This window comes from Pseudophryne corroboree, chromosome 2 (assembly GCF_028390025.1).
Source record: "Pseudophryne corroboree isolate aPseCor3 chromosome 2, aPseCor3.hap2, whole genome shotgun sequence".
Classification (NCBI taxonomy): Eukaryota; Metazoa; Chordata; class Amphibia; order Anura; family Myobatrachidae; genus Pseudophryne; species Pseudophryne corroboree.
This window is the reverse complement of record NC_086445.1, coordinates 100,070,711-100,095,699: the sequence shown is the minus strand read 5'-3', so window position 1 is coordinate 100,095,699 and position 24,989 is coordinate 100,070,711. Positions and strand designations below refer to the sequence as shown.

At 45.0% G+C, this 24,989-nt stretch overlaps 1 protein-coding gene across 7 annotated transcripts in view; it reads right to left on the bottom strand.

Moving 5' to 3' along the window:
- GRIA4 (glutamate ionotropic receptor AMPA type subunit 4) overlaps positions 1-24,989 on the bottom strand; it is a 520,238-nt gene that overhangs the window by 139,746 nt on the left and 355,503 nt on the right. For all 7 annotated transcript variants that reach the window (XM_063951550.1, XM_063951549.1, XM_063951551.1 and 4 more), the window contains exon 5: positions 1,955-2,008. In XM_063951550.1, the coding sequence (XP_063807620.1) occupies positions 1,955-2,008 (54 nt within the window). The remainder of the gene's footprint in view (positions 1-1,954; positions 2,009-24,989) is intronic.

The following is a 24,989-nucleotide window of genomic DNA, read 5'->3' as shown; positions in this document are numbered from 1 at the left end:
ACTGCAAAAAAGTAATGTCAGCGGCAATGGCTGTGCACGCCCGAACGGAGCAACACTTGACTTGCTCTGTTGGGTGCCATCTACTGGCCACCAGCATGCAAAACACTTGAATTCTCCCCATACAGGTGAGGAGCTTCTACATATGCATCAATTATATCTAGGTTATAATGTAATTCAGTAGTTCTCAGCTCTTTTCATGCTTTATATATCGCTACAGTCTAATCTTTTGTCCAGAACGCAAAAACACCCAATTGAGCAATTTGCTTGTAAGCATGAATACAATTTTGAACTAGAGATGTATGCAGAACCCTGAGTTTTGGTTTTGGTTCTAATTCATCATCGTTTTTGGTGTTGGCAAAACTACCCTCAAGTGTTTTGGTTTGGATTCAGTTTTTGGTTCAGTTTTGGATCCCTTTAACATCGATAATAATAAACATTGATCAAATTTATTTTATAAAAATCAGTAAAAATCATGTAATATGGGATCAGTCTCGATTCAAATCCAAAATCTGACTTCGGTTTTTAAATCAGAGTTCCGAACTGACAACAGACCCAAGCCGGGACTTGTTTCCACTCGGAACCCCAGAGTCAGTGGGTCCTAAACTTTTTTGAATCACAGCGCCCTAGAGTATCAATATTTTTCTCACAGCACTCCTAAGCCAAAAATGTCTTATTGGTACATTTAGAAAGAACAATTAAATTAAGTAAATTGTGTTTATATGTCATTCTTAGGTTCAATTGTGTGGTGAGGTGCAGGATTTGCTTCTGTTTTTCCATGCATTTTATGATTGGCAGCCACCAGCACTGGTTTTGACTACTACAATGACTATAAATAAGTTTAATTGGTCCTGGACCACCAACCCAGGGCACCCCTGCAAGTGTCCTGGGGCACCCCAGGGTGTCTAGCCACACAACTTGAGGACATCTGCCCAAAATGATTCCTAACTGGGACTCGATTCAAATCTGAACCCCTAAGTTCGGATGTGTTCGTATTTCAGGAAAACCGAACCACACATCTCCATACTGTACACACAATATAGTATTAAAACTATAACCATAGAACCTTACACATAATAAACAAATTTGACAATTACTTGGTCAAATGACGTGTATCATGATTTACCTAATACATTTAACAAGAAGATAGGACAGGGGTGCATCTAGAGAGGAGGGGGCCAAGATGGAGTCTGCACAAGGCAGCGCTGTACAGATCTGGGCACTAGGGTCACTAGGGTATCCTAGTGCTGTCTCAGAGTCTAGAGCACGTCCGCAGGTCTATGGGAAAATGGCGTGGCGGCCAATTTCCCAGTTATTTCTGCAGTGCTGCTACTGAGCCGCGGCACTCCGAAGGGTAAGTACTGAAAGTAATGAGTGCCCCCCCTGAAACCTGAGTGCCCGTGTGCACTGCACCCATTATAACTTGGCCAGTGAGATAGGGCTTAGCCATTCTTTCTGTTTGATTTATCAGCTGAATAAAGATATTCACAAAATGTTGGTCACATGACAGGAATCTGCTTCCATTAGTCTAAGGCCAACGAATTCCCACACGGCTAACAATGCAAAGTTCACCTAATGTATTCTGCTCCCTCCAACTCAAAACATAGCAAGCCCTGCATTTTTATTTCCAATGCAGCATTTGGAGGACGAACAGCTTGTTTGAAATCTACACTCCGATAAAATAATAATCATTAAAAAAAAAATCATGGCACCACTTTTTGCAGGTGTTTCATTTTCTGACAATAAGTAGGGCCTCAGCACAGATTTGGTGCATGCGATTTGAATGTTTAATGAAGATGATAAATGCTCTTTTGATTAGAGTTTAATGAGATGCGTGTTGGGGGAAAACCAAATGAAAGTGGCGCTTTTACTTCCCAGTGATTTTGCCCCATCGTGGCGAGCAGGGAAATGAAAATAAATAGACTCTCAGCATAAATTAATGAACACAAATACTCACCAGGTTTGCAATAATGTAATGATAGCCTTTCACATGTTTCCCAACACTCACAATCTGAAAAAAACATAAAGGAGATGTAATATTTTAGTGATATACTTAATAAGTAATGAGACGCAAAATCATAAGTACTAACAACAGAAAATCATGTTATTATTATATAGGAGGAAAATACAGCATCAATATAATTTGAATAATATTACATAGGAGTAAACATGCATTTTCTTAATTACAGTTTATCTATAATTTCAAAAAGCTATAAATTATTCAAATAAGAAAAATAACAAATTGGATATACTCTATAAGTTTTGTGTCATATAGACGTGCATACTACACCCCAAGCTTTCCATTAGGAAGCTGTCTACCATATGCAGCCATGCCCTCACTAACATAGGGGTAGATGAGCTATTATAGCTCCTGCTTTGACGTTTTCCATAGTGATGCTGTAAATATGTGTATACAAGCTTGAGCGGATTCAGTATGATATCCCGATGGACGGATGGTGGCGGTCAGAATACCAACAGCGGCATCCTGACCATCAGAATCCGACAGCTCCCTGGAAAGTGCCTTAACCCTTCCCTGCCTCCTACCCTAACCCTCCCTTGTGGGTGCCTAAACCTAACCCTCCTGGGTGGTGCCTAACCTTAACCCTCCCTTCCCCGCTGCATAAACCTAACCCTCCCCGCTTGGTGCCTAATCCTAACCTCTCCTTCTAAGTGCCTACATCTAACCCCCCTTCTCAAGTACCTAACAATACCTTTCCCGTCCCTGCTCCCTAACCCTAACCCCCCTTCTAATGCCTAAACCTAACTCCCCCCCCCATCCCCCACCCTGTGCGGCAGGACGCATGTATGATCAGGATTCTGGCTGTAGGTATTTTAACGTTGGGATCCCGACCTCCTTCGGGATTTAGACGCTGGGCTTCTGGCATCCTTCGGTATTCCGGCATTGATGTATCGACCGCCGGGATCCCGTCTTTCGGGATATTAACTGCATCACTTACAAAGCCCTCACCCATTCCTCTCCCATTTACATCTCTGACCTTATCTCCCTTTACACTCCCACCCGTCCTCTTCGCTCTGCTAATGCATGCCAACTCTCCTGTCTTCTGACTACTTTCTCCCACTCCTACCTACAAGATTTTTCACATGCTGCTCCAATTCTCTGAAATACCCTACCTCTCCCCCTCAGACTCTCCACCTCTCTAAAAACTTCAAACGGGCTCTGAAGACCCACTTCTTCACCAAATCTAGCTAAATCTCATCCTAACCCTCTGTTCAACGCTCTCTATGTACCCCATCTGTGTCAGCCCTGTCTGTCTACCCCCCCCCCCCCCCCTTAGAATGTAAGCTCTCACGAGCAGGGCCCTCTTCCTTCATGTGCTTATCCTTTTTTTACTGTAATAATCTTCAACTGCACCAAATCCAGCAGTCTTCTGCCACCTGATACTTACTCCAGTGTCATCTGCTGATGTAGCTATGTTTATTTACCCTGTCCTATATTGTCTTCAACTGTAAGTTGCTGTTTTCCTGTTTTATTTGTTTATGTACTCTGTAATTGGGCGATGCGGAACCCTTGTGGCGCCATATAAATAAAGGATAATAATAATAATCCCGCTTGAAGATGTAGCAGGATTTCTGTATACATAAGCAGATGCCTTACAACTACAGTTACTTAGTCAATGGAGTGGTTTTACTGAAGATAAAGCAGGTACAGCCGTACTCACTGTTATACACACCGGTAGATAGAACAGAGCTTGATCAGAGCGGGATGTCATAGAGCTCACCAGCTGGTGAGTGTATGTACTGTAGGTACCGGGTAGTAATACAGAATGTTGGATACTGTCTCCCACTGTGGCACTCTCACACAGTCTCTTGTGCAGAGCTCAGTGCAGATAACCTCGGGGGACATCTTGGTACAGGGAATGAAGCTTCCCTGAAGAAATAGCTACATGGAATCTGAGCAGTAGCGCATTACACTTTTAACATGACGCTATAGCACCAAAATGTATTATGTATTAGTATGTTAGTCAACAGAGGGAATGAAATCTCACCCCTCCGGCGCTCACAACAAGTCCGCCTCGGCATGGCTCCTGGAGGACCCCAATGCCCATGTGCGATATCTTGAATAAGCAAAGATATCACTGGGAGAGAACTGCGCATGCAAAAGGAAGTCCTGGACTGATGGCAGGAAAGCCTAGGTACACAAAGCGCCATCCTCTGATGGCAGTATGTGCTAGGTGACAAGTAACGTAAAGCTTAGCTTTTCATCGCTCAGTAAAGGTGCATATACACTGGGTGTTTTTGCCCAGCGTGTATGCACAGTGATGATGTGAACATCGCTGACAGGAAAATAGCTCAGTGCATACACACTGAGCGACTCTCCCTGTGCCCAGCGATGTTCACGACGGATGAAGTACTTTCCACAGTAGGAGACTTTGGAAAGTGGTTCACTTGGCTGTTCATACAGCCCGACGGACGGTGATGTGGGAGCGTGCATCAGCGCTCATCGCCCGACCATACACACTGGCCAAGTTTGAGCTCAAAGTAGCTTAAAACGCCAAAAGTGAGCTACTTTGAGCACAAAATCGGCTAGTGTGTATGGGCCTGAAGTGCACATAATGCTTTGCTATAACTGGCTATGGCAGCGGTGTTATTTATACAGGCCAAAGGCACAGCTAGTGAAAACTCTGATTTCTCCATGGTCTGCCTTTATCACCGCTTCATACATTTGCCCATAATAGCATGAATTTACAAGTTACTGCAACTCACAATATCTGCACATTCATTTACTGAAGTACTCTGTGCCAATAAAGTCTTCGACAATCTGGATCTTAGTCCTTGGCTAATGTACTGGCATGCATGTACTCTCCTCACATCAAAATAAAATACTAAGATACTAAAATACTTTGTGCTGCCTTGAGCATTTGTATGAGCTGATTAGATCTGTTTGATTCTATTATGCAAGAGAGAATCATTTAAATAAGCTGACAGCACATTTTGTATGTAAATTAAAACTGACATACAGTTAAAAATAGTTAACTAATTTTCCAAACTCTCCAATTTAATGAAAATGTACTTATTTGAAATGTTAGAGATTGGCTGAACAAAATCATAATTTTCCCCATTTGTAAGCACCCGGCACCCACTGAAATAAATTTGCCCATTGAAAAAAATGGGAAATGTCACTCATCTCACTGTGGTAAAGCAATCTCTACTGTCCAGTGAGATTATTTTTGGAGATTTCAAGGTGGTTTTCCCGTGCTCTTCAGAAACAGATGACTTATCTGCTTGTGAAATACAGTGTATGGTGCTTTTCTATTTTGATATTATTATTATTATTATTATTAGTAGTAGTAGTAGTAGTAGTAGTAGTAGTAGTAGTAGTAGTAGTAGTATTATTTGTCAGGGGTATGATCTCTAAAAAAAAGGGGAGAATTACCATTGTGTAAATCACTCAGACACATGACAGGAAATTTGATCAAAATCAACATTTGACTTTTCTCAACATTTGATTGATCTCCCCTTTAAAACATAAGTGGGCCCAGGGCATAGATACCATGGCCCAAAATGTGGTGAAAACTGTATTCCAAAAAGAATATATCAAGTTTTCTCACGACATAAAAAAACACATAATGTCTGGTTCTCATGTGCAATGATTCCAAATGACATTGTTTACAAGTGTCTTTTTCTGTTACATAAAACTCTCTGACATTTTATCACAGAAAGATTTATTCACGTTCGACATCTTTAGTTTCGAAGACTGCGCTGCAAAAATAATGAATATCTCAGCTTTCAGAATTCACATCAAAATATGTTACAGCACCAATTTCCTATTTTATGTCCATAGCTGATTGATGCACTCTACGTGCTGCTTACTGTAGTTGCAGATAGTTCTAAGTGTCGGCAAGGACGTTAGGCTGACATGTAAAATGTAAACATTCACAAATGTCGACATGATCAAACCATCATTTAACATGCCTACACCAGAATGTCAACAGCACATTTTAGTGTTATTTTTAGGTTTAGGGTTAGAAGTTAGGCTAAATTATGCAAAAGATGGTATGTCAACATTCTGGTGGCCACATGTTTAATACTGACATTATGCACATGACGTCTGTGAACGTCAAAACATTTTTTTATTGGCCTAACGTCCATGTCGACATTGAGAACATGTCAATACTTTGGTGTTGTCAGTCTGACTGTTGACTTTTTATTCGACTCTGGAAGGTACAGAGCCACTGGTGCCTTTAGAGAATGTGTAGGTGCCTGCTCTGTAAGTACATGGGGAGCTTGAAGTAAAGATGGTCGGATGTAGTTTTCTTTATAAGGCAGAGATGTGAATATGAATGGCAAACTGTATCGTAAAGAAAACGTGACAATGTCCCTGCTACTCAGATACTTGTTGAGAGTCAGATAGAATGCTATAGTACTCAGGACAAGTGTTCACTGAAAGTTTTGTCCGAGTAGGACTGGGACCGATATATACTGCAACCGGACTAGAACAGAATGTGCTGGTACCAAGGTAGAATTAGCATATGCTGGAACTGGCTGGAATAGTAGCCACTTGGACTGGAACAAGAAAGTGCTGAGGCCGGGGTGGAACCAGTATAGGCTGGGACTGGGCTGCAACAAGTAGTTGCTGGAACCGGTAATTGCTGGAACCAGGCTGAAACCGGTCATTGCTGGAACTGAGCTGGAACCGGTAATTGCTGGAACCAGGCTGAAACCGGTATTTGCTGAAACCGGACTGGAACAGGTAATTGCTAGAACTGGGCTTGAACCGGTAATTGCTGTAACCGATATTTGCTAGAACTGTGCTTGAACCGGTAATTGCTGGAACTGGGCTGGAACCGATAATTGCTGGTACCGGACTGGAGCCGGTATTTGCTCGAACCAGTAAATACTGGAACCGGGCTTGAACCAGTAATCGTTGGAACCAGGCTGGAACTGGTATTTAAAGCATACTGGTACATGCAAGTAGACCAGCAGAGAGTCTGGTACCTATAGTCTCAACGACAAAGCTCAGACAAAGAACTGAGAACACGTTATGCCCTGGTCTGTGTCAGGATTGGCTGTTGCACACAGCTTACTAGGAATGGGGTTCCTATTGGTTGGTCAGCTGACCTCAGCTAACATGGCAATACCCAGCTCTGGAAGTGGTGGAAACGCTGCCAGACAACTGCAGGGCCGAGACCTCCAGCCTGCCAAGTCCCGCCAGCAACACCCGGACCCCTGAAAAACGGGACCTCAGCCAGGACAAGGCCACATGGCAAGGAGGCCACGGTTGAGTAGCTTCCGGCCAAGACCTGACAGTGTGTAGGACACACATGGGTACGAATCAGGCCAAAGATGTATTCTGCACATTATTGCAAGACTTGGCTGAAGTAATAGGATGTATTTAGCTTACTCTTGTTGAAATGTTTGCACAAACTTCTGTATGTGTCCTTCCTGTGGTCACCTATCCAGTTACATTCATGCAACAAGTAGATGAGATGCAGAATTATCCATCAGATCAGTGGTTTAAAGGACTCAATAATAACAATGCTACATTATTTTTTGGTTTACAGATATAGCAATTGCTGCTCACCAGCATGGTTAAGGTTATAACACACACATGGGTTAAATGCTGTAAAGAGCATTAAGTCCATTTTGGGATTCCAGCGTCATCATGGCGATGTCAATATACTCACTGTACACATTGAGAGTGTTGGCCCCATGACCGAATACCATTTATTTGAGCCATGCTGCAGTGCACAAACAAGGAATATTTATTGAAGTACTGTAGTTCAACAAGCAGACACTAATTACATTTAAAACCTATGAACAGAGGTGTTGAAGCATCAGCATTGTTAAGATGTTCACATGTCATATATGGTTCATAAATTCTAAAAGTTGATTAGTGCCTGTTGGTAACTACTGTATCAATGAAGCAAGTGATCGTCTACAGACAATTTTACGAAACGGTTTTACAGTATTTCCATGAGAATACATAAATGCTCCCCCCGTAGTGGTCTAATGGCCTGTGTAATATGTAAAGTGTGAGTGTTTAGCTTTCCACAAGTAGAGCCATTGACCTTGAGGAGGCATACATTATTAAGGAGACTACGGTGAAAGCAACATTTTACTTTGAGAAAGCAAATTCCAGCAGGATGCAAAAGATAATGTTTTACTTTACTTGTTTCAAACTGTGCCGGTCATAAAAACAACTTTGAGCATATTACTATAATATACTGAGATTATACTTAAAGATTATCTTTACGAATTTAGCTTTTCTACTGAGTTTAAAATAAAATGCAGTGTTTTACTTTTACTAACTGCAGGGATATTCTGAGCCTTTAATGGCCCAGCGCAAACTCCTGTATACATTGTACGCTGGTCTGAGTCACATAGTAGCTGTGGCCAGAGACCTGTCCCACATGATAAACTTGTGGCGCGTTCACCATTATCTAAATGGATGAATCGGCGCTAGGCACCATTTACTGTAAATGTACAAGGGTTAATGAGTTTTTAACATGTTATATCTAATGCTTTAAGATAGCATTTTTAAGCATTAGATGCAAGCCGCCCCATGACCCCCTCCCACCCAACTAGCTCCCCCGGCGTGCAATAGATTTTGCGCCGTACGATCTATCATAAGTCCGCAACTGCCTGCTACTGGGATCGGTTGATTATATGTGCACCACATATGATCAGTTGATGCGACGTGCAACCCACTGGGCCGTGCATTGCATTGTATTTGCACTCAAAACATGCACATTGTGCATGCTATGGGTCGAATGACGGGTCTATATCGTGTATTTGTACATGATATCGATGTAGTGTATGGCCAGCGTTAGAGGTAAAAAAGTGCACTTAGGTATTGACATTTGGAAACAGTTCATGGGACATTCTCACAATGCAAATCAGAGAAGTGCAGTCAGAGGAGCCAGTGCACATATTCTGTGTCAAAAGTATCTCCTTTATATTATTTTAATCATTTTTGCAATTAATTTGGGTTTGGAAAGCACCGATAGTGGTGCCTCCTGTTGTCAGAGGAAAAGGGGCCGAAGCGGGGGGCGGGGCCATGCCGCGGGCTGTAAAAGCCAATTAAGAATCCATAGCAAAGCGGCACTTCTAGAAGTGCATTGTTGACACAGGGGCGTGCTTTCAACCCATGAAAGCACGCCCCTGTCAGTTAGGAAGATGTGGTTGGCCAGTAGATTCGTCACTGGATCCACTGTCATCACTGGGTGGGTAGCAGGCATCAGCGGAGGGCACGTGGCGGAGGTGCAGGTGCCAGAAGCGGAGTGATGCAGCGGAGGTGCTGACGTTAGCAGCAGGCAGGGATCCGTGACCCCTGCCTGCCAATCTGCAGAGTTTGGAAGTGGTACCAATTTCAAAAATGGCGCCTCAGCTGGTTTTAGTGATATAAGGAGGACTCTATGCTTTTTTTATGAAGTGGGGGAGGGGGTGTTTAGCAGCCAGTGCCTCCCCAGCCAGTGATCTCACCGCACGTCACTGATGCAAATGATATTGACCTAGCTCCAGCACAGGCATAGGTGTCAATTATCTGAGTCATTTGTGGACAACCACGCAAACTAAGGGCTCTTCTGTGTGTCTTGGTGTAAAATGCCACGCGGGGGGGGGGGGGAATTCGCCAGTGGAAACTTTCGCACTGGGCGCCACAAGGTGTAGAACCGGCCCAGCCTCTTCTCCTGTTAGCGGCCGGTGTCCGCAGCGCACGAGGCAAAGTACATTAAGTTAGTGAGGCGCAGGTAGGGTGGGCGGGGCAACAAATGACAGGCAGGCCCGCACCCCAATCAGCCCACTGGGGCTCTGCTTGGTAGAACTAATGACCAATCCGGCCCTGGTCACCAGAGTTCTGTCTTGCCCACTGTGCTTGCATTAAATGAGGAGGATGAAAGTACAGAGCCACAATTAATTTGCACTACTGCTGAATAGAGTTCCCGTCCTGGCAGCAGGGCTTTTGCAGGGAAGCCTGGTGATAAAGCTCCTTCAGTTATGTCTCCTTCTCTGTTCCTGCCATTAGAATACCTGTCAGCAGCGGGACTCCCCTACCCACAGGCAAGCAAATCGCGGGCATAATGCTGTGAGGGGGCATGACCTAATGCTGCTAGGGGGCGGAGCTACGATTGTGGGCAGTGAACATGAAAAAAACTTGCTCAATCAGGTTCCCCGCATGTGCCACTGACGGGCGCTACCGCTGGCGGGGGGGGGGGGGGTGAGGGGGGTTCCACTGGTGTTGTTGATGCCGGAAGGGGCGGGCCCTAGGGGGAGCTGTAGGCTGCAGTAGCAGGAATTTTTTTTTCCTGTCTACAGCAGCATAGACAGTTGCAGATACCGTGGGCCTATTTTGGAGGGTGGGCCTGGAGCTGCAGCTCCATCAGCCCCATTGTTAATCCGGCCCTGGATAGAGGGAAAGATGAATGCAGCAATGTACAGAGACATCCTGGATGAAAACCTGCTCCAGAGCGCTCTTGACCTCAGACTGGGGCGACGGTTCATCTTTCAGCAGGACAATGACCCTAAGCACACAGCCAAGATATTAAAGGAGTGGCTTCAGGACAACTCTGTAAATGTCTTTGAGTGGCCCAGATTGAACATCTCTAGAGAGATCTGAAAATGGCTGTGCACCGACGCTTCCCATCCAACCTGATGAGCTTGAGAGGTGCTGCAATGAGGAATGGGCGAAACTGGCCAAAGATAGGTGTGCCAAGCTTGTGGCATCATATTCAAAAAGACTTGAGACTGTAATTGCTGCCAAAGGTGCATCAACAAAGTATTGAGCAATGGCTGTGAATACTTATGTATACGTGATTTCTTTGTTTTTTATTTTTAATAAATTTGCAAAAATCTCAAAAAAACTTTTTTTATGTTGTCATTACAGGGTATTGTGTGTAGAATATTGAGGGAAAAAATTAATTTATTCCATTGTGAAATAAGGCTGTAATATAACAAAATGTGGAAAAATTTAAGCGCAGTGAATACTTTCCGGACGCACTGTATCAGTAGTCTGCCCCATTCCAAACAAAATAGTAAACATGCGTTATTTTTTAAAATAACAGCCTCTACATTTATACTACATTTGCTCAGCTGGGTGTGTCTTAGATGTGTTTGGCAAGTCACACACTTCCTACGGCAATCATCCTTCATGGTCTGTGCCAGCAGACCATGCCCCTTCATAAGGCACATTTGCACCTTTTAGGTCACCATGTTATTATACGTGAGTCATTAGGGCAATATACGTGCATGACAATAAAACAACATTTGCGGAGAAGAAAAGCAGAAACTTGCATGATGTCCAACTCTGAATGAGGGCAGCAAACTTTTGCATGCAAGAGCAAAAGGAAGTGAAGGAGGTCCGGAGTTATGAAGAGGGATCTGAGCAGATCCTTCCGCCGTCTCCTCACTGCGCTACACCCTTGGCTGTATGCATGTGTGACCTCAAACACGCGCAAAAGGTCAGCACAGGGGTGGTAAGTATCACTGCTAATGAAGAAGCAAAGTTACTGATCGCGGAGACAACTGCTTTTCCCATCTCCGAAACAAAGCTGAATTCCTCCAGTTGTTAAGTATGCCCCGCAACAACTTGCGGCCCCCAATGATGACTAGCCATTGTGTGGTTAAAATAAAATGTTCACACTTTGTAACTATGGGGGATATTCAGTTCGAAAAAACTGCACTTTTCGCCTGTTTTTAGGTTGAATTTACACGGTCGAAAAATCCGTCAGGCGAAAACTACGTGAATTGGCAAATTTGCCGGCAATACACCCGTTTTGTCGAATTTGCGGGCGTTTTCACCTGTTTTTAGGTCCTTCTTTTCCCATGCCGATTCGACAAAAAAACAATTAAAAGGCATGGGCGAAAATGGATCCAAAAATGAGCGAAAACGCACGCTATTGAATACACATAGGTTGAACTAGTGCCGATTTTCCGACTGTTGGAAAATTTGTCTCTAATAGAATATCCCCCTATTTCTCTTCAATCTTAACTTTTCCATCCATCTATCTATTCTGGAAGGACTGCAGATAATTTAGGCAATGTATCAGATGCTACGTTAGCAGGTCCACTATACTAAATCAAAGTAAAGTGTGACAACTACGATACATGCCCTAGGAGCCTTACAAACCCTTAACAAGCTTTCTTTATTTAGCTTTATACCACCAGATAGCACTTTACAATGAAACTGAAGTGTTTACAAACTATAAAAATGTCATCTGAATTCCACTTTCCTTTAACAACTCTATGATATATTATCTGCCAAAATGCCTAATATTGCCTAATATTGTAAGGGCTTCTGGTGGAAGATATAACAACAAGGTTAGTGATGTATCATAAAACACTATTTAGCTCGTCAGGAGTGTCAAACAAACGTAACTCACTTTGAAAGCTACAAAGTAAATTATTTATTAGATTTCTATAAGACTAGAAAATTCTTGACAGTAAAATATTTTATTAGAAAGAGAAAATATAAGTTGGGCTGTGTTTGTCTTGATAGATAAATAGATACAGTAGATATATGTGATCTACTACACACACACACATTGACCCCCACAGGGAAAAAACACACGCATATTTTTCCCCACAGGAAAGTAATAAAATTGCCCTCCCCCTTGAATAAAATTAAATTGTCCCAGCCCCCCACATAAGACCTATTACAGAGAGAGGAACTCCCAGTGCCTCCCTGTCCTAAACCGTGGGCAGCACCGGCAGTCCAGCAGCAGATGGGACTAGGGAAGCCAATCCCGGGCCATTTTTTCAATCCCAGGTATGCTATGTGGCCGCCCCCTCACCCAGGGCCGGTTCCGGGGCTTCTGGCGCCCCGGGCGGCATTAGGGGGCGTGGCTTCATACAGGGGCGTGGTCAGTTACGCCCCCTGTACTGTTGTAGGATGTGCGGTGCGCGATGACGTCATCGTGCACCGCACAGCAAAGCGTCTAGTTCCCTTCGTGGAGAGGACTTTTGCTGTGCGGTGCGCGATGACGTCAACGCGCACCGCACATCATTACAGTGAAGGTCCTCTCCAGGAAGGGAAATAAGACGCGTAGCGTCTAGTTTCCCTTTACAACGGACAGCGGGCCGCGGCAGCGGGGGGCACCACAGCAGCAGCGGATCTTGCCATGGTGCGGCACCCTCCGGATGGTGCCGGCGCCCTCCGGAAGGCGGCGCCCCGGGCAAAAGTCCTGCTTGTCCGTGGCAAGATCCGCTACTGCCCTCACCCCACCCCGCCCCACACACATAACTCACCATATACAGGGGGCGGGTGGGCGGGGAACATCCACTGATCGCTGCTTGCGGCTCTGTGCAGCGGATGACCTCTCACGCTGTTCTGGGGAGACGGAACAAGGAAGCCGGGCAGCTTCTGAGCGTCCTGTGGATGCTCAATGCTGATCCCTCAATCCTTGGGATTGGAGCTTCCAATCCCGGGATTGAATCCCGGACATTTTTGGCCCTAAATCCCGGGATCCCGCCGATCCCGATCCCTCGATTGGCCACCATAGACGGGACGGCTGAAGGCTGTAGTTGCTGTCAGGCCCATAAGTCTTGAGCAGTCCAGAGTCTCGGCATCGTCTGCAATGCGCCCCACATGTGGTGGCATCCTCGAGCCGGCCCTGCCCCTGTGATCCCCCCCCCCTTAATCTGGCTCTCTGTGTCCGATGCAATAAAGGCTGTTCCATGTGACAGCCTCGGCCAATAAGAATAAACCTGACACTTATTTGCTATTGCTGTCATTGCTGTCACTGTGAATGTCTGTGGCTTTAGCTAGTCGTGGCTTCAGTCTAGCTAGACAATAGGGTAGTTTCTAGCCAGTATCGTGCCCAGTGCAAGCAGTAAAATACGCAGGCAGACAGGAAGGTGGGCTGCTCAAACAGGTCACCAGTGGCAGCGTTACATGAACAGATGCCGGCAGGGTGAAGGGATAGCAGTCAGCATGTGTGGTGGACTGGTGGACACCCCATGCTATTGCACGGCTCGCCCACCCCTAGAAACGTCCCTGCTAGCCAATAAGAATCAGCCTGATACTTATTGGCTACTCTTGCTCATATAAGAATGGTCGAATACAATTGACACTTTGGCCACCCCTTACCTAAAAGCTCTCCACAGCCACTTTAACCAGTCTGCTGTTTAACTCTAACAAGCATCCATATAGCTACAGAAATCTCATTACTATTCAATTTTTAACAACTTTTCACCTCTTAGACCCATTGCTCTTCCCAGTGTCGGCATTCTCCTGTTTAGCAGTCACATATCTTAATCACTTGCTTGATATGAGTTGAAGCACACCTTAAATGGCAGTGGTAAAAGTTTCATTCTATTGATAACTTTCCAAGTGATAGGGCCTGATTCGGATGCAGTTTAAGTCTGGATGTACGTGTGGTGCCACTTAGATGCATACACAGAAGGAAAAAAATGGCTCCACTGCATCTTGACACAGACTCAGCCCAATATTGTGCTATTTACAGCAACAGGTACTATATAAATGCTCTGGACACTGCTAAACAAACACACTTGCAATCTCTCATTTCTGCTATATCTAGTACAACAATGTCCTCTTTAAAGAATTGAAATCTCTTCTCAATCCTGCCACACAAACCTCCCAACATCAATAACAGGATTGACAGATTTCCTATTTCAGGAACCCACTCATTTCTTCTCCCACCGGGATCCCACAACTTAAGCTGAAGTCTCAAATCTCTTATTCTCTTCCAACTCTACATAATCATTTTTCGCAAATCATTTGTTTGCTGTTTTGTGTGCTCATCCCATACTTACCTATTTATTACCCTTTCCGCCGGTGTATACCCATCATTATTCATGGTTATTATTTCTATTTTGTGAAAACAATAATTCTCACCCAAATTTTCTATCAGATTACTATGCCGTCACTCCACTACTATGTTCTCCAAGCTTCTTACCTGCACCTATTGCACACTTCTTTCCTTAGAGTTGGACATTCTTAATGAGGTGGTCAATGATTTGATTACTGCTAAGTCTAACTCTCCTTGGGGGGAGACATTTATCAAGCTTCCTAAAAGTGGGTGTTACCCATAGCAACCAGATTCTAGCTGCCATTTACCTAGTATATTCTATAAAATGATATCTAGAGTCTTGCTATGGGCAACGCCTTTACTTGTTCACTTCTAAGGCTTGATAACCCTCCTTCCCATGATCTCTCTGCTACACTTGAAACCACTCAGATCTCCTACAAGTCCTTCATTTCCTAGGTCTTTAGGACACTGTTCTCTTATCCCACCTAACCATTAATTGGGTTTAAATTTCTAGGATTCCACCTCGTCACCGCTTCCTTTATCAGTTGGAGTACCACAAACCTCAGCATCATCTTTATAAGGATAATACTGATATATGTATCTGTGTCACCATCTGTGTTTGCTGGCATTACTGATAGTCTTTCTGCTAATTCCTCTAAGATGATTCTCATCCCCAAACAAACTCAATCTTTAAAACTTGAGCTGACACTGCTATTTCATTGACAACACAACAATACATGCTAGCTCTAAAACTTACTGCCTAGGTTTTACCTTTGACCCACCACTGTCCTTTGTGTCTCACAGCCCACTTGTCTCTAAATTACATGCATTTAAGAGTCTTTAAATAGTTCCCCGCTCGATCCTGCTGGCCTTGCCCTCTGTCCCTCTCTCCCGTAAAAAGAGTGACAGGTGGGCTCCCAACTTCTCCCACACCACAGTACCCTGTGGACGCCAGGATGGAACAGTGGGACAGTCCCAGAAAAATGGGCCTGTCCTGTGAAAATCGGGACAGTTAAGAGGTATGCTCTATGGCTGCCTTTATAATAAGGGGTGTATTCAATAAGAGTCGGATCCATTCCGACATGCATTTGTCGGAATGGATCCGACAACCCCTGTTCAAATAGTGGCCAAATCCGACTGTCGGATTTGGCCAGTGTCCATGCGGCTGTCAGCAGCTCCCTGTGTGTGAGAACACAGGGAGCTGCTGGAGCCACACATCACGGCATCCCAGTGCCACCCTGCAAGGAGAAAGGTGCCTGGCTGGGGGACGTCCGTCAAGGTACCCCTCATCCCCGCTCCCCGTACCCGCCGCACCACTCCCCGTAGCCACCGCACCACTCCCCATAGACCACCGCACCGCTCCCCGTCTCCTCACCCAATCTGACTTTTTTTTTAAGTCGGATTGAGATTGTTGGAAAGGGGGACAAAACCTGTCGGATTTGACACCGTTTCCGACAGAAGCACGTGTATCGGTGGCTATTCCGCCGATCCACTTGTTTTCCGACAAATCGGGAATTCCTGACTTGTCGGAAAAAAACTGCACTTTCTGAAGAGGTCGGAACCCCTTCCGACTGAAATCTGTCGGAAGCTGCCGTCTTTCCGACAAGACGGCAGCTTCCGACAGCTATTGAATACACCCCTACGGCTGGCTCACAACTGTAAAGCAGTGTCAAATACATTTTTAATTAGTAGTTGTTTCTACAGCACCTACATGTTATGCAGCATTTGACACAGAATATTTAATCATTCAAAGGAGCCCCTACCCCTGTATTCGCTACCAATGGATGACTGCAGCTTATCGCGCAATTTCCTATGGGTTTTCTTTGCGACAGAGGTTCAGTCTTTGGGTTCTGGAGTTGGGTTTCGAGATGGAGAACAGGGAAGGACTTTATCTGCTTTATCTGCTGCAAGATCTCCGGAAACATGGCACCTGTGTCATTTATCCAGTGATATCTGCTGCACAGATCTCCGGAAACATGGCAACTGCATCATTTATCCAGTGACATCTGCTGCACAGATCTCTGGAAACATGGCACCTGCATCATTAAACATGGCACCTGCGTCATTTATCCAGTGATATCTGCTGCACAGATCTCCGGAAACATGGCACCTGCGTCATTTATCCAGTGACATCTGCTGCACAGATCTCCGGAAACATGGCACTTGCCTCATTTATCCAGTGATATCTGCTGCACAGATCTCCGGAAACATGGCACCTGCGTCATTTATCCAGTGATATCTGCTGCACAAATCTCCGGAAACATGGCACCTGCGTCATTTATCCAGTGATATCTGCTGCACAGATCTCCGGAAACATGGCACTTGCATCATTTATCCAGTGATATCTGCTCCACAGATCTCCAGAAACATGGCACTTGCGTCATTTATCCAGTGATATCTGCTGCACAGATCTCCGGAAACATGGCACTTGCGTCATTTATCCACTGATATCTGCTGCACAGATCTCCGGAAACATGGCACCTGCATCATTTATCCAGTGATATCTGCTGCACAGATCTCCGGAAACATGGCACCTGCGTCATTTATCCAGTGATATCTGCTGCACAGATCTCCGGAAACATGGCACCTGCGTCCTTTATCCAGTGATATCTGCTGCACAGATCTCCGGAAATATGGCACCTGTGTCATTTATCCAGTGATATCTGCTGCACAGATCTCCGGAAACATGGCACTTGCGTAATTTATCCAGTGATATCTGCTGCATAGATCTCCGGAAACATGGCACCTGCATCATTAATCCAGTGATATCTGCTGCACAGATCTCCGGAAACATGGCACCTGTGTCATTTATCCAGTGATATCTGCTGCACAGATCTCTGGAAACATGGCAACTGCGTCATTTATCCAGTGATATCTGCTGCACAGATCTCTGGAAACATGGCACCTGCATCATTAAACATGGCACCTGCGTCATTTATCCAGTGATATCTGCTGCACAGATCTCCGGAAACATGGCACTTGCCTCATTTATTCAGTGATATCTGCTACACAGATCTCTGGAAACATGGCACCTGCATCATTAAACATGGCACCTGCGTCATTTATCCAGTGATATCTGCTGCACAGATCTCCGGAAACATGGCACCTGCGTCATTTATCCAGTGATATCTGCTACACAGATCTCCGGAAACATGGCACCTGCGTCATTTATCCACTGATATCTGCTGCACAGATCTCCGGAAACATGGCACCTGCATTATTTATCCACTGATATCTGCTGCACAGATCTCTGGAAACATGGCACCTGCGTCATTTATCCAGTGATATCTGCTCCACAGATCTCCGGAAACATGGCAACTGCGTCATTTATCCACTAATATGTGCTGCACAGATCTCGTGAAACATGGCACCTGCATCATTTATTCACTGATATCTGCTGCACAGGTCTCCGGAAACATGGCACCTGTGACATTTATCCAGTGATATCTGCTGCACAGATCTCCGGAAACATGGCACCTGCGTCCTTTATCCAGTGATATCTGCTGCACAGATCTCCAGAAACATGGCACTTGCCTCATTTATCCAGTGATAGCTGCTGCATAGATCTCCGGAAACATGGCACCTGCATTATTTATCCAGTGATATCTGCTGCACAGATCTCCGGAAACATGGCACCTGCATCATTTATCCAGTGATATCTGCTGCACAGGTCTCTGGAAATATGGCACCTGTGTCATTTATCCAGTGATATCTGCTACACAGATCTCCGGAAACATGGCACCTGCATTATTTATCCACTGATATCTGCTGCACAGATCTCCGGAAATATGGCACCTGTGTTACTTATCCAGTGATATCTGCTGCACAGATCTCCGGAAACATGGCACTTGCCTCATTTATCCAGTGATATCTGCTGCACAGATCTCCGGAAACATGGCACCTGCGTCATTTATCCAGTGATATCTGCTGCACAAATCTCCGGAAACATGGCACCTGCGTCATTTATCCAGTGATATCTGCTGCACAGATCTCCGGAAACATGGCACTTGCATCATTTATCCAGTGATATCTGCTCCACAGATCTCCAGAAACATGGCACTTGCGTCATTTATCCAGTGATATCTGCTGCACAGATCTCCGGAAACATGGCACTTGCGTCATTTATCCACTGATATCTGCTGCACAGATCTCCGGAAACATGGCACCTGCATCATTTATCCAGTGATATCTGCTGCACAGATCTCCGGAAACATGGCACCTGCGTCATTTATCCAGTGATATCTGCTGCACAGATCTCCGGAAACATGGCACCTGCGTCCTTTATCCAGTGATATCTGCTGCACAGATCTCCGGAAATATGGCACCTGTGTCATTTATCCAGTGATATCTGCTGCACAGATCTCCGGAAACATGGCACTTGCGTAATTTATCCAGTGATATCTGCTGCATAGATCTCCGGAAACATGGCACCTGCATCATTAATCCAGTGATATCTGCTGCACAGATCTCCGGAAACATGGCACCTGTGTCATTTATCCAGTGATATCTGCTGCACAGATCTCTGGAAACATGGCAACTGCGTCATTTATCCAGTGATATCTGCTGCACAGATCTCTGGAAACATGGCACCTGCATCATTAAACATGGCACCTGCGTCATTTATCCAGTGATATCTGCTGCACAGATCTCCGGAAACATGGCACTTGCCTCATTTATTCAGTGATATCTGCTACACAGATCTCTGGAAACATGGCACCTGCATCATTAAACATGGCACCTGCGTCATTTATCCAGTGATATCTGCTGCACAGATCTCCGGAAACATGGCACCTGCGTCATTTATCCAGTGATATCTGCTACACAGATCTCCGGAAACATGGCACCTGCGTCATTTATCCACTGATATCTGCTGCACAGATCTCCGGAAACATGGCACCTGCATTATTTATCCACTGATATCTGCTGCACAGATCTCTGGAAACATGGCACCTGCGTCATTTATCCAGTGATATCTGCTCCACAGATCTCCGGAAACATGGCAACTGCGTCATTTATCCACTAATATGTGCTGCACAGATCTCGTGAAACATGGCACCTGCATCATTTATTCACTGATATCTGCTGCACAGGTCTCCGGAAACATGGCACCTGTGACATTTATCCAGTGATATCTGCTGCACAGATCTCCGGAAACATGGCACCTGCGTCCTTTATCCAGTGATATCTGCTGCACAGATCTCCAGAAACATGGCACTTGCCTCATTTATCCAGTGATAGCTGCTGCATAGATCTCCGGAAACATGGCACCTGCATTATTTATCCAGTGATATCTGCTGCACAGATCTCCGGAAACATGGCACCTGCATCATTTATCCAGTGATATCTGCTGCACAGGTCTCTGGAAATATGGCACCTGTGTCATTTATCCAGTGATATCTGCTACACAGATCTCCGGAAACATGGCACCTGCATTATTTATCCACTGATATCTGCTGCACAGATCTCCGGAAATATGGCACCTGTGTTACTTATCCAGTGATATCTGCTGCACAGATCTCCGGAAACATGGTACCTGCGTCATTAATCCAGTGATATCTGCTGCACAGGTCTCTGGAAACATGGCACCTGCGTCCTTTATCCAGTGATATCTGCTGCACAGATCTCCGGAAATATGGCACCTGTGTTACTTATCCAGTGATATCTGCTGCACAGATCTCCGGAAACATGGCACATGCGTCATTTATCCAGTGATATCTGCTACACAGATCTCCGGAAACATGGCACCTGCATTATTTATCCACTGATATCTGCTGCACAGATCTCCGGAAATATGGCACCTGTGTTACTTATCCAGTGATATCTGCTGCACAGATCTCCGGAAACATGGCACCTGCATCATTTATCCAGTGATATCTGCTGCACAGGTCTCTGGAAATATGGCACCTGTGTCATTTATCCAGTGATATCTGCTACACAGATCTCCGGAAACATGGCACCTGCATAATTTATCCACTGATATCTGCTGCACAGATCTCCGGAAATATGGCACCTGTGTTACTTATCCAGTGATATCTGCTGCACAGATCTCCGGAAACATGGTACCTGCGTCATTAATCCAGTGATATCTGCTGCACAGGTCTCTGGAAACATGGCACCTGCGTCATTTATCCACTAATATGTGCTGCACAGATCTCGTGAAACATGGCACCTGCATCATTTATTCACTGATATCTGCTGCACAGGTCTCCGGAAACATGGCACCTGTGACATTTATCCAGTGATATCTGCTGCACAGATCTCCGGAAACATGGCACCTGCGTCCTTTATCCAGTGATATCTGCTGCACAGATCTCCAGAAACATGGCACTTGCCTCATTTATCCAGTGATAGCTGCTGCATAGATCTCCGGAAACATGGCACCTGCATTATTTATCCAGTGATATCTGCTGCACAGATCTCCGGAAACATGGCACCTGCATCATTTATCCAGTGATATCTGCTGCACAGGTCTCTGGAAATATGGCACCTGTGTCATTTATCCAGTGATATCTGCTACACAGATCTCCGGAAACATGGCACCTGCATTATTTATCCACTGATATCTGCTGCACAGATCTCCGGAAATATGGCACCTGTGTTACTTATCCAGTGATATCTGCTGCACAGATCTCCGGAAACATGGTACCTGCGTCATTAATCCAGTGATATCTGCTGCACAGGTCTCTGGAAACATGGCACCTGCGTCCTTTATCCAGTGATATCTGCTGCACAGATCTCCGGAAATATGGCACCTGTGTTACTTATCCAGTGATATCTGCTGCACAGATCTCCGGAAACATGGCACATGCGTCATTTATCCAGTGATATCTGCTACACAGATCTCCGGAAACATGGCACCTGCATTATTTATCCACTGATATCTGCTGCACAGATCTCCGGAAATATGGCACCTGTGTTACTTATCCAGTGCTATCTGCTGCACAGATCTCCGGAAACATGGCACCTGCATCATTTATCCAGTGATATCTGCTGCACAGGTCTCTGGAAATATGGCACCTGTGTCATTTATCCAGTGATATCTGCTACACAGATCTCCGGAAACATGGCACCTGCATAATTTATCCACTGATATCTGCTGCACAGATCTCCGGAAATATGGCACCTGTGTTACTTATCCAGTGATATCTGCTGCACAGATCTCCGGAAACATGGTACCTGCGTCATTAATCCAGTGATATCTGCTGCACAGGTCTCTGGAAACATGGCACCTGCGTCCTTTATCCAGTGATATCTGCTGCACAGATCTCCGGAAATATGGCACCTGTGTTACTTATCCAGTGATATCTGCTGCACAGATCTCCGGAAACATGGCACATGCGTCATTTATCCAGTGATATCTGCTACACAGATCTCCGGAAACATGGCACCTGCATTATTTATCCACTGATATCTGCTGCACAGATCTCCGGAAATATGGCACCTGTGTTACTTATCCAGTGATATCTGCTGCACAGATCTCCGGAAACATGGCACCTGCATCATTTATCCACTGATATCTGCTGCACAGATCTCTGGAAACATGGCACCTGCGTCATTTATCCAGTGATATCTGCTGCACAGGTCTCCGGAAACATGGCACCTGCGTCATTTATCCAGTGATATCTGCTGCACAGATCTCCGGAAACATGGCACCTGCGTCATTTATCCAGTGACATCTGCTGCACAGATCTCCGGAAACATGGCACCTGCGTCATTTATCCAGTGACATCTGCTGCACAGATCTCCGGAAACATGGCACCTGCATTATTTATCCACTGATATCTGCTGCACAGATCTCTTGAAACATGGCACCTGCGTCATTTATCCAGTGCTATCTGCTGCACAGGTCTCTGGAAACATGGCACCTGCATCATTAAACATGGCATCTGCGTCATTTATCCAGTGATATCTGCTGCACAGATCTCCGGAAACATGGCACCTGCATTATTTATCCAGTGATATCTGCTGCACAGATCTCTGGAAACATGGCACCTGCATTATTTATCCACTGATATCTGCTCCACAGATCTCTGGAAACATGGAAACTGCGTCATTTATCCACTAATATGTGCTGCACAGATCTCGTGAAACATGGCACCTGCATCATTTATCCACTGATATCTGCTGCACAGATCTCCGGAAACATGGCACCTGCATCATTTATCCAGTGATATCTGCTGCACAGGTCTCCGGAAACATGGCACCTGTGTCATTTATCCAGTGATATCTGCTGCACAGATCTCCGGAAACATGGCACCTGCGTCCTTTATCCGGTGATAACTGCTGCACAGATCTCCAGAAACATGGCGCTTGCCTCATTTATCCAGTGATATCTGCTGCATAGATCTCCGGAAAAATGGCACCTGCATTATTTATCCAGTGATATCTGCTGCACAGTTCTCCGGAAACATGGCACCTGCATCATTTATCCAGTGATATCTGCTGCACAGGTCTCTGGAAACATGGCACCTGTGTAATTTTTCCTGTGATATCTGCTGCACAGATCTCCGGAAACATGGCACCTGCGTCATTTATCCACTGATATGTGCTGCACAGATCTCGTGAAACATGGCACCTGCATCATTTATCCACTGATATCCGCTGCACAGATCTCCGGAAACATGGCACCTGCATCATTTATCCAGTGATATCTGCTGGCCAGATCTCCGGAAACATGGCAACTACATCACTTATCCAGTGATATCTGCTGCACAGATCTCCGGAAACATGGCATCTGTAATTTATCCAGTGATATCTGCTGCACAGATCTCCGGAAACATGGCACCTGCGTCATTTATCCAGTGATATCTGCTGCACAGTTCTCCGGAAACATGGCACCTGTGTCATTTATCCAGTGATATCTGCTGCACAGGTCTCCGGAAACATGGCACCTGCGTCATTTATCCAGTGATATCTGCTGCACAGGTCTCCGGAAACATGGCATCTGTGCTATGTCCTCGGTGATACCTGTGGCATTGAAGGAGAGGTAAGTATTTGGAACGGTGTGCGTTGTGGGCACCACACACCATGCAGTCATTCTAGATACACCCATGACCTAATTATTACACAACACTTTGCAGACAGCATTAAATCATTCACATCAGTCCTTGCCTCAGTGGAGCTTATCCCCACCACAAGGATACACACAGTAGTAGTATGATGGTGCTATATAAATAAAAGCTAATTATAATAATCAGTGATAAATATATTAATAATCACATATAAAGCTAGAGAGAATTACATTTGAAGAATGTGGTTTAATAAAAGTATTAAAGTGAACACTACATCTAAGTACAGAGAAAGCCCTTATTCTGTGGCTAAACCAATATTTTGTCAATCAGTCCAATTTGGATTACTGCAATTGCGACAGTTACCGCTGTCCATGCATTCACAAGACTCCATTTCTGTTATTACTTATATTATCCAAATAGCTGTGGGCCTGATTCATGTTTGTAAGTAAAGCGAAAGAAGCAAGTAACTTTGTGTCTGGAACAAAAATGTTGCCATGCAAGGGGAGCAAATATATTTATATTGTTTCTGTGCAGGGTAAATACTGGCTGCTTTTGCATGTAGCCCATACATGATGTTAGACAGCTTTATTTTTACACTGCAATTTAGATTTCAGTTTAAACTTTTTGCACCACCTGCAGTGCAACATAGCTTTGCCCAGTTGTGTACTTTTTTGCTTTACTAATAAATATGAATCAGGCCTTGAGTCCACCAATCTCTAGAAATAAGTCACAGTCGCCATATTTAATGATTCTTAAAAAATATGACACCTGCACAGTGCATCACATTTATTATGAAAACAGTGGAATAATATCATGGGTGGCTGCTGGGTGAGTAAATGGAATGGGTGTAAAAAGAAATAAAAGTGGTTTTGTAGGTGAGGAGATGACCTAGTAATTCTCATTGAGGGTGACTCCGCCCACTGTGATGCAGTCATGTCCCTAGCACATAGCCAGATTAAAGGTGTGGGGGGGGGGGGGAGACACACGGCGCAGGATACACTGTAGTTTAGGCCCCCCTGGCCGGAGCACACTGACATCACTAGCTCTACCTCTTGTGCAGCAGCAGAACCAGGCAGCCAGAATGTGAGCAGGACAGTATGCAGTGCAGGCAGAGACACAAGAGTATCAGGTTTTATGAGCTACCGATGGAGCTTCCTGACCAGGGGAGAGATAGGAGGGTGGAGAGAGCTGTCATTTACCCAGGGATCCCGGCTTCTCCTCCTTCCTGTCTGGGTCCTGTGTAACCTGTTATCTA